Source organism: Mus caroli, unplaced genomic scaffold, assembly GCF_978045245.1.
Source record: "Mus caroli unplaced genomic scaffold, Mus_caroli_1 scaffold_20, whole genome shotgun sequence".
NCBI lineage: Eukaryota > Metazoa > Chordata > Mammalia > Rodentia > Muridae > Mus > Mus caroli.
The window spans coordinates 4388522-4401052 of NW_028227275.1; the positions used below are offsets into that span (position 1 = coordinate 4388522).

The 12531-nt window shown below is 48.5% G+C and overlaps 1 protein-coding gene across 2 annotated transcripts in view; it reads right to left on the reverse strand.

The window, feature by feature from the left end:
• Vwa2 (von Willebrand factor A domain containing 2) overlaps positions 1–12531 on the reverse strand; it is a 39696-nt gene that overhangs the window by 13349 nt on the left and 13816 nt on the right. For both annotated transcript variants that reach the window (XM_021152258.3, XM_085834265.1), the window contains 3 exons: positions 12031–12164; positions 5006–5115; positions 864–1055 (listed from right to left, as the gene is read on the reverse strand). In XM_021152258.3, coding sequence (XP_021007917.1) covers positions 864–1055; positions 5006–5115; positions 12031–12164 — 436 coding nt within the window. The remainder of the gene's footprint in view (positions 1–863; positions 1056–5005; positions 5116–12030; positions 12165–12531) is intronic.

Below are 12531 nucleotides of genomic sequence, written 5' to 3' on the forward strand. Positions count from 1 at the left end.
TTCCCATGAGATAATGGATGGGATAGATGGGATAGTCTAGTCTATTCCAAGACTAGCCTAGTGTCAGCACGAGGAGGAAACCTATTCTAATAGTCAGAAAAGAAGAATAAGACGAAAGAAATTCCTAAACAGAAGCTTGTTGGCCGGCCCAGAGTCATGTCACCTACAACTTACAACTAGAGACCCAAGGACTAGGAACCATACCTGTTTTTTAAGGCTGAGAGCATTGGGGGCATGTGACCTTCTCTTCTAGGAAGGCAGATTTGCTCAACACCTGGTTGAGGGTGGCTGGAGGAGGGTGGTGGATCTCACGTAGACTCCCAGCCACTGTCAGCTGGGGTGTACACATGACTGGGCTAGCAGAAGCTGGAGACCCACCTGCCTCCCAGCATGGAGATGTGATGTGGGCTGGAATGTTGCTCATCACCCCCACTCCTTCTTTCTCAGAAGACCAGACTGAGAGGACTGAGAGAGCTTGAGAGATGCGTGGTGGGCAGAGCAGAGCTGAGCAGTACTGAATTCCACGGCTCCTGCCCCCGAGGGGTGGGAAGCTCACACACATGGCGAAATGAGTTGATTCTATTGATTTATGTTTTTGTCAAGTGAGCTTACTTTCTGACACTTACAACCAAATGTTCAGATAAAAGAAGAGGGTAGCATGAAACCTCAATGCTTCTGAAGGTTGGGTGTGCTATGCACTAGAGCCAGAATAGCAAAACAAGGGGGACGGGGCTCAGGGGAGACACATAAAGACCAGTCAGTCTTCCCAGATCCCCAGTCTTTGCTGCAGCTGGGAAGGCTCTGGCAGGCTCTTGCAGGCACACTGGCCCCACTACCTGAAGCTCACTGAGGCATTTACTTACCTGGGAAAACGGACTCCTACGGCAAATACGACGATGCCCCTTTCTCTCAGCTGCTTAGCTGGGAGAGCCACGGGCCCCTGGGACTTGCCATCCGTGATGATGATAAGAATCTGGGGCACAGAGCCATTTCTGCCTCCCGGGAACCCTCTGCTCAGGCGTTTCAGGGCTAGGCCCGTCTCTGTGCGTCCACCTCTGAGGACAGGGGGAGAAACAAGAAAGAAGTCATTGGGGGGAGGGGGGTGAAGCTGGGAGGGACCCCAGAGGCAAATGGGTTCCTGTTAATAGGGAACAGCAGTGACTCCTAGCCAAGGCTCAAAGGTTCCACTCCACTGTGCACCCCCAATGACGTCTTCCTTGTTTGGAGTAGTGGCACAGGCATGCCGTGATTTGCATGTGGGAGACAGAGGACATCTTGCAAGCGTTGGCTTTCTCTTTTTACCACACGAGCCCCAGGAACTGGAATCAGGCCATCAGGCATGGCAGGCATCAAGTGCCTCTATGTGCTGAGCCATCACATTGGCCTCTGGCCTCTGGTGTTCTGAATGTTTCTGATATCATGCCATGAATCACAATATTCTCAGTGAAGCTGGAAAGGGAGGCTCAACGAGTCATTTTAGAGGGGTGGAAAGAGGAGGGGATGGCTGGCTGAGTGGGGCCCAGTCTACCATATACATACATGACACACATGGCATACACGAGGCAGAACTAGACCAGACACTAGATAAACCTCTAGTGTGCCTCTCTGTGGCTATTCTGTGCAATTGGGAGAGTATTGAAAATTAACCTTTTAAATCAAAGCTACCCAAATTGTCTTAATTTAAACCATCTAAAAAAAAAAGTCAAGATGGTTCCCAGGGGACCCCTAGGATTCTGCTGCACCCTGTGCGGTACCTGGAGGGTGCTGGGTAACACAGGTGAGCTGACAGAGAGAGGCCTTTGACTGGAAAGGGACCTGGGGCTCAGGACCTTCACAAGAGAAACTGGGAGCAATGAGTGGCTGGGCCAAGGGACCTGAGCAGGACATCACTGGACTCTCTGTCTAGGACAGGGACAGTAGAGAGCAGAGCCAACCCAGAGCTCAGAGTTGAATAAGTCAAACTCATTCTTCTATGAGAGCTGGTGGGAACAGGGTATATGATGTGTGTGTGTACCTAAATATACATGTATGTGTACAGAGCACAGTCTCATACAGATTATATACTTATAACACACACACACACACACACACACACACACGCACGCACGCAAAATGTGTCTGTATACATATATGCATGAGCAACTTTTCATAGAAGCCCATTTATCATTCTGTCATGACCCTACTGTAGAGGGCCGTGCGGGAGGAACGACAAATAGCTTTAAAACTCATGGAATGTGGCTCACTAGTTACCACATTCACATGGGTGTGGGCCTCAGTGCAGCACAGCCCTGAGGACCACACATCCTGAGGACTTCACGCTGTTATAGAGTTCTGCTCTGCTTGCTATCCTCACATCCCACTTAATCTAAGAATTGTATGGAGACTTTAAGGAGTGTTCCAGTCCCTCACTGGGCGGTATCTCTGGCACTCACAGTACTAATGCTTGATCTCTCTCAGGCACTGCTGCTGGAGCAGATTAAGGATGCTCTTACCACCCTAGGAAAGGACTCAGAGATGCAGTTTGTCACGTAGGACTAACACCTTTAGAAAGCATCTGGGAAAATAAAATTGTTAGTGAAACTAGATTGAGATTTTTTTTTTTTTTAAATCCAGGCTCCGATGTAGAAAATCTGAGGAGACCATTTGAAGTTCAGAAAGGCGCCTTTTATGGTCAGGAAACAAGAACAATGGCAGCACTGGATGCCATTGACTTCACTGAGGCTGGACTGGTGACGACTGATTTCTTATACCCGTCTTTGCTCTCAGTTTCCTGATCTGATTTGATAAGACATGCTGGTGAGTATATGTGCATCCTGAAGATTTAAAGTAGATATGAATGGGGTTTTTTTTATATGAAAGTTTAGATTTGTGGTTCTTTTAAGATTCTTTTCTTAAGATATAGTTATTTATTTTATGTATGTGAGTACACGTTGTAAGCTACCATGTGGCTGCTGGGAATTGGACTCAGGACCTCTGGAATAGCAGTCAGTTGTCTTAACCACTAAGGCATCCCTCCAGCCCCCTAAGATTCTTACAAGATTACTTTTAAAGATAACTAGTAAAATAATTACTCCTTTCTTTGTAACCACAATTTGCTGTCTGCTAGTAAGAGAAACTGGCAGAGAAAACTACCTTGCTTGGTTGCACTTTGTTAATGTATAACAAGTTGCTTAGTTACGAATGTAATATTACTTCTTGTAAAGGTATTGGGGGAACACATTGTTTTTCACAATCATTCACTAGAAAACTAAAATGACATCACAATGTAATTGTATACTGCTGAAAAAGATATTGCTGGGATATGTAAGTGACGGAAGAAAGAATAAAGTATGGATGGCTGGAACATTGTTCCTTCCATCCATCAATTGTGTGTGTGTGTGTGTGTGGTATGTATGTGGTGTGTGGTGTGGTGTGTGTGTGTGGTGTGTGTCTGTGTGTGTGTGTATGTGGTGTGTGTGTGGTATGTATGTGGTATGTGGTGTGTGGTGTGGTGTGTGTGTGTGTGTGTGTGTGTGTGAAATGCCTGGAGCCTGCTTCCTGGAGCATTGCTTGAAGCATTATATGTGAATGTGTATATGTCTGTCTGTAGCTATGTATGTATGTATGTATGCATGTATGTTTGTATGTATGAATACATGTATGTATGTATGTATGTGTATGTTTGTGTGTATAAAGTGATTGGATGTTGCCTTTTATTTCATCCACTCTCTGTTCTCTGTGTGTGGGCATGCGCACGTGTGTGTGAATTTTCTCTTTCCTTCTCAAGGTGTTAAAAGAGCTCATACTTTTTTTCCCACTGGCCACAGGCATTGCCAGCCCCAGTAAATTAAGCTTTGTTCTCTCAGAAAAAAATGTCTGCTGAGTGACTTCTCTAATTGCTGGCTGCCACTGGCAGCAGCCCAGGTAAGTAGCTGGGTCCACTCTATCAGTGGCTCTGAGCGCTGACCCCCAACGGCTGCCTGCCTCAATTTACCCACCACGTGGACACCTGGCACCCTACCATATGCACACATTTTTGCATTGTGTATGCAGATGAGCACATTATCAACTCTCCCCGATCTTACAGCATCCTCAGTAACCGAAAGGAAATTGTTCTTTTCAGAATGTAAATAAAGTGCAGCTTCGAGAAGTATGGTGACCCTCCCAACTGAGAGGGCTCCATGGATAGCTGAGGCTGGACCTCATATCCCAACTGAGAGGGCTCCATGGATAGCTGAGGCTGGACCTCATATCCCAACTGAGAGGGCTCCATGGATAGCTGAGGCTGGACCTCATATCCCAACTGTGAGGGCTCCATGGATAGCTGAGGCTGGAACCTAACATTCTTCCCATAACCTCACATGCTTCACCCTAGCAGGACCTTCAGTAACCCTCTGTTCCATGTAACTGACAATTACATAGCAAACTCTTTCAAACTAATGTTTTCAATTCCCACCTGGGTGTCATCCTGTAATGAAAAGAGCAGCCCTGAGAATCGCCAACCGTGCATAGCTGGGGCCTGAGGTGAGGAAGCCCAAACCTTTCAAGGAAGCAGTTTTCACTGAAAGTTAGCTTCACTAAGTGTGGTGGTGCACACCTTTAATTCCAGAACTCAGGGAGGCAGAGGCAGGTAGATCTCTGTGAGTTCAGGGGGAGTTCTGAGCCAGCCTGGACTATGCAGTGGACACTGTTTAAAAGAAGGAGGAGGAGGGGGGGAGAGGAGGAGGGGGAGGAGGAGGAAGAGGGGGGGAGGAGGAAGAGGGGGAGGAGGAGGAAGAGGGGGAGGAGGAGAAGGAGGAAGAGGAGGAAGAAGAAGTGAACAAGGAGGAAGAGGAGAGGGAGGAAGAAGAGAAGAAGAAAAGGAGGAGGAGGAAAAGGAGGAGAAGAAGAAAGAGAGGAAGAAGGAGGAGGAGGAGGAGGAGGAGGGAGGGAGGGAGGGAAAGAAGGAAGGAAAGAAGGACGGACGGATGGACGGAAAGAAGGACAAAGCTTCAGTGTCTGCATGGAGCGCTCCCAGTACACTTACTTGAAAACTATCCCCTTGATGTTCTCCTTCACTTCCTGTCGAGTTGAGAAGGAGTCCAAGGGGAATTCCAGACGAGGAGTGGAACCAAACTGCAAGGCTCCGACTCTGACCTGTGGGAGGGGACAAGGTCAGAGGCCCCAGAGATCTCAGTCAAATCATGAACACTTCGCAGAAGAAAGATGGACATCTGTCTCTTGGCCACGCAACAAATTCTGTGTGGCAGCTCTGGCCATCCTCCCTTGAAACGTAGTTCTGCAGACCAGCTGGAGAATCTGGGAGGAGGTGGTCAAATATGCCTGGTGCCCCGATCTGCCGTTAGTCATCTTGAAGTACTCGCCTCAGAAGGCAGCTGCCCATCTGGCAGCTATCCCCGCTGGACTGCAAGCAGCTTTAGGTGAGGCTCTGCTTGCATCTCCCAAAGGCTTCCTGGCTCACGTGCTACTGTGTATAAACTCATGAGTCATATCACCTCTCCACGGGGGCCCAGTTGATGCCCACATAACTAAGGTCACACTAAAGTATACAAATGACACTGTGAAAGGCTTTCCACCCAAGACCACAAGGAGAGGAAGCTTGGGTCCCCGAACTTGCAGCATCTGGACTTCTCCAAAGAACCATTATACTGCTTGCCTCTTCTGGAGAGGATACAGACTGGTAGCAAAATGCTTTCAAATCCTGCAGAAGACTCCACAGCCACCAAACCCCTGTACCTCACTAATGACCCACTCCTGCCCAAGCCAGAAAAAGGCCAAGATTCTAGACCAGTAAGTCAAACTGGAGACAGTCAGCTCACAAGAGACAAGCAATAGTGGATCTGGAGGTTCAGGGATGGAAATGGAGAGATGACAGGTTGAGATTCCTAATTAAGGAGGCCATAGGAGAAAACCTGACACATGCCTCACGAAACTGGACCCAGGAGGCTGAGCATCCAGAGCGATGGCCTAACTATCTCCTAGTCCTCAGCTCTCCAAACCCCAAAGGTACCACACGCTCAGTAGGCCAGCTCTGGCAAAGACTTTAAGTGGGCAAAGACACTACTGGAGTTCCTAGTGTAACCCCTTAGCTGGCTTAGCACTCGGAAGACAATGACTTGATGCTCTGGGTCAGCCAGATGGTGCCACAGATGGGGAGCTGTTGGCAGCTAAAAGCAGAAAGGCTTGGGGAAATGGATGCTGTGGGCCATAGCCATGGGGCAACTTTGAGAAGCCCAGAGGAAGGAAGCCTGCCACAGTTTCCTTAGAAAACGATGTGAAATATGACCTCAAGCCAGTAGAGAAGACTTACTGCTCAGCCAGGTACCGAAATGACTGGAAAGACCACCACAAACTCAAGGAGACACTGAATGGATGCATGCTGAGTATCTCAAACTGGAGCATTCAGAAAGAACTCTTGGGAGAATTCCCTTGTTTGCCAGGAACTCACATCCAGTCTTCAATGTTTTACAGGTTGTGAAGTCTGATAAATCTGAGGGCTTGGAACAAACTTCCACACAGTCACAGGTTAAGACAAAGCAGAGAGGATTTACAGCTCACGGAGGCCAGGGTTAGTTCCTCCATGTGTCAAAGGACAACAAGACAGCAGAAAACGGGACAAAGATACGATCAAAGGTCAAGAAGGGGAAGCGAATGGTTCTTTAATGGCGGAACATTTGGGCTTAGGAAAACAAGACCATCAGCTCAAGAAAAAGAGATACCGTGTCTGCAAAGGGAACTATTTATTCTCTACCATTGTGGGTAGGGATGTAAGCTGGTGTCACATCTAAGGAGGGCATCGTGCCCTAAAAATGCACAGGGGGATTATCCCACAGATACTCTTCCACACAGTGAACAGGGCATTCATAAGATTACAGTGTATCTGTAATAGCAACGGTCCATCAATAGGGGCTGGCTCATTAGTCCTGGTAAATCCTTGCGATAGACTAATTGGCAAATTATCTACAATGTCTATATACGCACATATATGGAGATGATGAGATTTCCAAGACAATATGATATAGAAAGGTGAGAGTCAGAGAGTAATGAGTAAACCTATGCTAACGTTTATAGAAAAGGAGAAAATGGAAGCGCACCTTCCCGTATCGGCACAAAGCGGGTCTGCAAGGGGACTTGGAACAGGAGGGTGGGTCAGTGATCAAGTAAGTACGGGATCCATGATCAGTCTGAGCAGGCCGGGGAGAGGGATCCAGTGACCAATCAGAGCAGGCAGGGGGTGGGGGGAGGGATCCAGTGACCAATCAGAGCAGGCGGGGGAGAGGGATCCAGTGACCAATCAGAGCAGGCGGGGGAGAGGGATCCAGTGACCAATCAGAGCAGGCCGGGGAGAGGGATCCAGTGACCAATCAGAGCAGGCGGGGGAGAGGGATCCAGTGACCAATCAGAGCAGGTGGGAGAGGGGGGCGGGGAGGGATCCAGTGACCAATCAGAGCAGGCGGGGGCGGGGGGGGGGGCGGGGAGGGATCCAGTGACCAATCAGAGCCGGCGGGGGAGAGGGATCCAGTGACCAATCAGAGCAGGCGGGGGGAGGGATCTGGTAATCAGAGTAGGCAAGGGAGGGGGTCATGGCGGATGGGGAATGTGTGGGCACAGATTTTCTTCTCTGTCCTCCTTTTTATTGACCCATGTAAAGAAGTGCTTGGTCAGACTGGTGGGAGGAATTCTCTAGAGACCAGCAGCTGGGTCCACTTCCTGGGTTAACCAGGAAGAACCCAGCTTCAAAATACAAGCGCACAGCAAACGGCTCCAGTCAGTGGCGAAGGCCTTTCATCTAATTGGTGGTTTGGAAGTAAAATCGCTCACTGCCTTTTATCTGCAGTTTACTATCCACAGAAGCAAACCCGCCCAGGTATCTCTCCACACCCCAGTCATCGGGCTGTTAAAGCAGGAAATGAGTGTTGGTAAAATTTAGAGGAAGACTTCAAACACTTCATCCCGCCTCCACAACAGGCCGCCCACAAACAACTTAAAGCTACTTGGAACCGTCTTCCTGGAAACGGAAGGGATCAAAATAAGTGCTGGATCAAATACAGCAGACAGAAAAGGCAGAGAGCCCGAAGCCACCCGGCAAAGCCTCTCTGCAGAGAACCAGTGGTTAGCTAGTAAAGATGCTGGCTCACCCAAGTAAACATCACTTTTCCTGTTTCTCGAGGTGTGCGTGCGTGTGCGTGTGTATGTGTGTGCATAATTGTGCGTGCAAAAGCATGAAGAGGCCAGAGGTGTTGTTTCTCTGTTGGTGGTGTTTTTCTGGGTTTTGAAACAGGGTGTCCTATTGGGACCTGGGGCTCACTGGTCAGGCTAGAGTGGCTGGCCATGGGCCCCCAGGGGTCTGTCTGTTTCTACCTCATCAATACTGGGATTGCAAATGTGTAGTAGCACCATGTACAGCTTTTTTATGTAAGTTTGGGGGACAGAACTCAAATCCTCCTGCTAATGGCGCAAGCAGGTCTATCTGTTTTAGCACCTGAACGTCCCCTAGCCCCCTGCTAGTCTTGCTGAGAAGTCGTCTTTCTTAGGTTAAACCCAAATTGACCCCCCCCCCAGCATCCAAGTCTTGCTCTCTTAAGATGGAGCCTGTCTGCACTCTTTCACACGAATGGGTCCCTCACATAGAGAAGCTTTCATGCTTCTCACTGCTCTGGCTCTCTGTTACAGGCCCTGCCCTAGAATTTCATACAGTTTTTACACTGAAATAGGTTTGAACCTGAAATATATGTTACGAGTGCACAGTCCCCCCGCCTGCAGTACTCCTTTGAAGGTTGCAGAGCCTTTACAATGTGGGTATGGCTGGTAGAAGCAGGTCACAGAGGCAGGCCTCTGAACAACCCACCAAGCCCTAGCTTCAGCCTGCTTTCTCTCCTTCCTGGTCTGTACCATGCAAATAGCTACACTGTTCCAGGTTCTCACGGCCACAGATGCAGCCACATTGTAGCCAGGGTTCCCCTACCAGGATGGGCTAAAATCTCCCTGGAACTGCAAGACACAGAAATCACTCTTCCCTTTTGGTCACAATGGCACAAAAAGAATCAACATGCACAGACACTCGAGTCCCCTGAGCTGTCTTGATTGGCTCCTGACAGCATCAGACAAGAGGTTTGTTGGCTTGTTTGTCTTGCTGTGTTCCACCCCATTCCGTGTCTTGCAACCCCTTCACTACCACAGACTGCCACATTGTGTGGAGAGACTCTCTTGTGCACTGTGTAAAAGCATTCACCTGTCAATAAAAAAGCCCTGGCCAATGAAGTGAGGCAGGAAATAGGAGGTGGGAGTTCCTGGAGGGAAAGGGGGATTCTGGAAAATAGTCAGGTTCAGGAGATTCGCCAGGACAGAGAGGAAGACGGTTGCATAAACCTGAGGAGCGGTAACGAACCAGTAGAAAATAGACTAGAATAAAATAGATTATTGAGGTATGAGTTAGTTGTGGAACAGAGCCAAAGTTATTGGCCTAAGCATTTATTAATAAACAACTAGTCTCAGAGTAGTTATTTCTGGGAACAAAGTCATCAGGAGGAAAGTCCAGAGTTACAATTCTGCTGGCTGTCACTTGCTGCGTGACAACTGAGTATGCTGTCACTTGCTGCGTGACAACTGAGTATGGTGCTTTGTGTCATTCTATCACCCTAGGCCAGAGGCGGCCACTGGGAGAGCCAGACGGGCTAGCAGGGCAAGCCCTGTGCTAAGAGTCAAGAGCCCCAGTTCTCCAGCTTACCCCTGTCTGAGATTGCTCCGCGACCTCAGCCATCACTTTACTCCCTTCTGCAGAACATGGGATTCAGAATGTACATCCAGGACTAGTGGCCTGGCTCAGGGGGCAAGGTGCCTGCTGCAGAGAGCCTGGTGGCCTGAGGGACCACAAAGTGAAAGGAGCAAACTGTGTCCCAGTAGCTGTCCTCTGCCCACACGCGCATACACACATATATATAGTAAAGGTAAGAGGGAAAAGCTAAAGAATGCACACATCACAATTCTCGTCTTTCCCAACTTGCCGACCTCAGGGGTTCCAGGACACTCATTCAGAATATACAAGGCTAACACCAATGGTGTTTAATCCTTACGCCACGTCCTCCAGGAAGAGGGTATACATGACTATATATATACATATATATATATACACATATATATATATATGTATATATATATATACATGGGTATACATGACTATATATATAGTCATGTATATATATATGATATATATGTGATATATATATATATATATATCACTATGCATATGTATATTTGTACCACAAGTGATGGGAGGGGGTTTATTTTTAAAGTAGGCCTTGTCTGGAGGAAGGTGGAGACCCAGCAGGTCTCTGTTCTGGCCCCTTTAGGCTAATACTGTGCTGACACCACACTCAGAACCTCAGGGCTGCTCCTGAAAGGACTGAATGAATGACCTCTCTAGCGAGTCAGAGACCGGGCCTGGCTGCCTGCACTCCAGGGCAATGTGCTCACACTTGCAAGTGACAGCCGTTCTCCAGACACCCTGGCCCCCATAACAAGCCTTGCTCGTTCCTAAATCCTCCAGCTTTTACAGGATTAAGTCAGGAATGTTGCCTTGGAGAGCCTCTTCCTTTCTCAGCCTGCGACTGGTCTCTAATTAAAATGATTATGGCTTCTTCGTTTTATTTCATTTTGGGGTGGGTCTGCATGGTTAAAAAAAAATCCAGAAAGTATATATGCGAGTGTGTGAGTGTGTGTGTGGTGTGTGTGGTGTGTGTGTGGTGAGTGTGTGAGTGTGTGTGTGGTGAGTGTGTGTGTGGTGAATGTGTTGTGTGTGTATGTTTTGTGTGAGTGTTTGTGAGTGTGTATGAGTGTGCATGTATGTGTATACATATACTTTCTGGATTTGAACCCTACCTGATCACTCATAACTAAGGATGAATGGGAACACTAGCTGAGTATTACCTGTCTCTACCAACGAGCTTCCAGATTGCCTGAAATCTCTTCCGGTGACAAGAAACACTGTCAGCAGCAACTGGTGGGCGGGAGTATTTAGGAGCAGACTGTCAGAGTGTAGGATTCAGCTGTCACATGTCGGATGAGTTGGAGGACCTCATGAAGTGGAAGCGTCGGACATGCCTATGTTTCTGGTGCATGCGAGCACTTATTGCTTTTAAGAAAGAAAATGCCATGGAGGGTGTCACCAAGTCTCCAGCGTTTATGTTCGGCAGGAGAGTGAAACTGCTACAGGGCTGGAAGTCGACTGCTGGGTGAGGGGAGGCGAGGGCCTGTGTGGTTCTCTTTCTAAGGATGTATTCACACCCATTGTGCTGTGGGTTGTTCAACATTGTCCCCTTCAGAAACAAGAGCCCAACTCTGCTATCTGTGACACTTGAAGCCAGAAAGGACAAGAAATGAAGGTGCTCTCTGTATTCACTCTGAAAAGAGTAGACCTTTAAAGTGGCCGGAGAGGATAGCGCTATTTCCCACTAATACTCTGGTCTGCTCAGTGTGCATTCTGTTGTCCAAGGAGCCAGGGATAAAATTCTAATTGAGAGGAAGAGCCCCATTGCTTAAATCCACCTCAACAACAGACCACCCATAGAGCATCCATAAAGTCTGAACTAAGCTGCTTTACACCCAATCTCTCTGTATGTTGGAAACCAGACTCATGCCCGTCCCTCTACAGCCCTGAGCCTCGTCTTCTCCAGTATATGATTGGGAAGGGGTCATTATGTGGCTTATGTCTGCCCTCCTAGGTGCCCTCCTAGGAGTTCTGACACTCCACAGGAGAGAGGTGTACACTCTCCCAAGCTCTACACCCACCTGTGGGGAACTAGCTGGAAAGACAATGCAGAACTACTTGGCTGTGTGGGAAGCCGCACTGAGGAGAACAGGGGGCACACTGAGGAGGATGGGGGGACACACTTAGCTGCCTTGGTCGATCCCTGACACCCTAGCATCAGTCCTACCATGTTGCAATTTTTCCCTTAGTCCTCTGCATCCCACAGACAATCCATTCCTACCTCGGCCCAAAGATGAGATTCTGTCACTCCAAACAAAGGACACCAGAGGAGACATTGCACTCACCCTGCCAGGGCTGATGTCCAGGGCATCACAGGCAGCGATGGCGAAGCGCTTGGACCTCTCGAAGCTCCCCTTCCCAATGCTGTGAGAGCCATCTAACAGAAACAGGATGTCGACCGCGGCTGAGCACCACATCACTGGAGACAGGGGCATATGGACACAATTAAACTAGGTTCTTTCGTGTTACAAAGACTACGAGCTGGGGCCTGCTTGTGAGCTCTTCAGCCATATTACATGAGTCCTATGAAGAGGGTCTTCTGGGTTGGTCATGGTCCCAGCCTTTGAGGGTCACTATCTCAGTTGGGTACCCTGACGCACGGTGAGGCTGAGCAAGAGTTCACATAGCAGCCGGGGCCATACCTTTCTTCTATTTCAGCACCACCTGAGGTGGATCTGAGACAGTTCTTTCTATTGTAACACCATGACCAAAATCAACATGAGGAGGAAAGGGTTTATGTGGCTTACACTTCCATACCACAGTTTATCATTGAAGGCAGGAGCTCA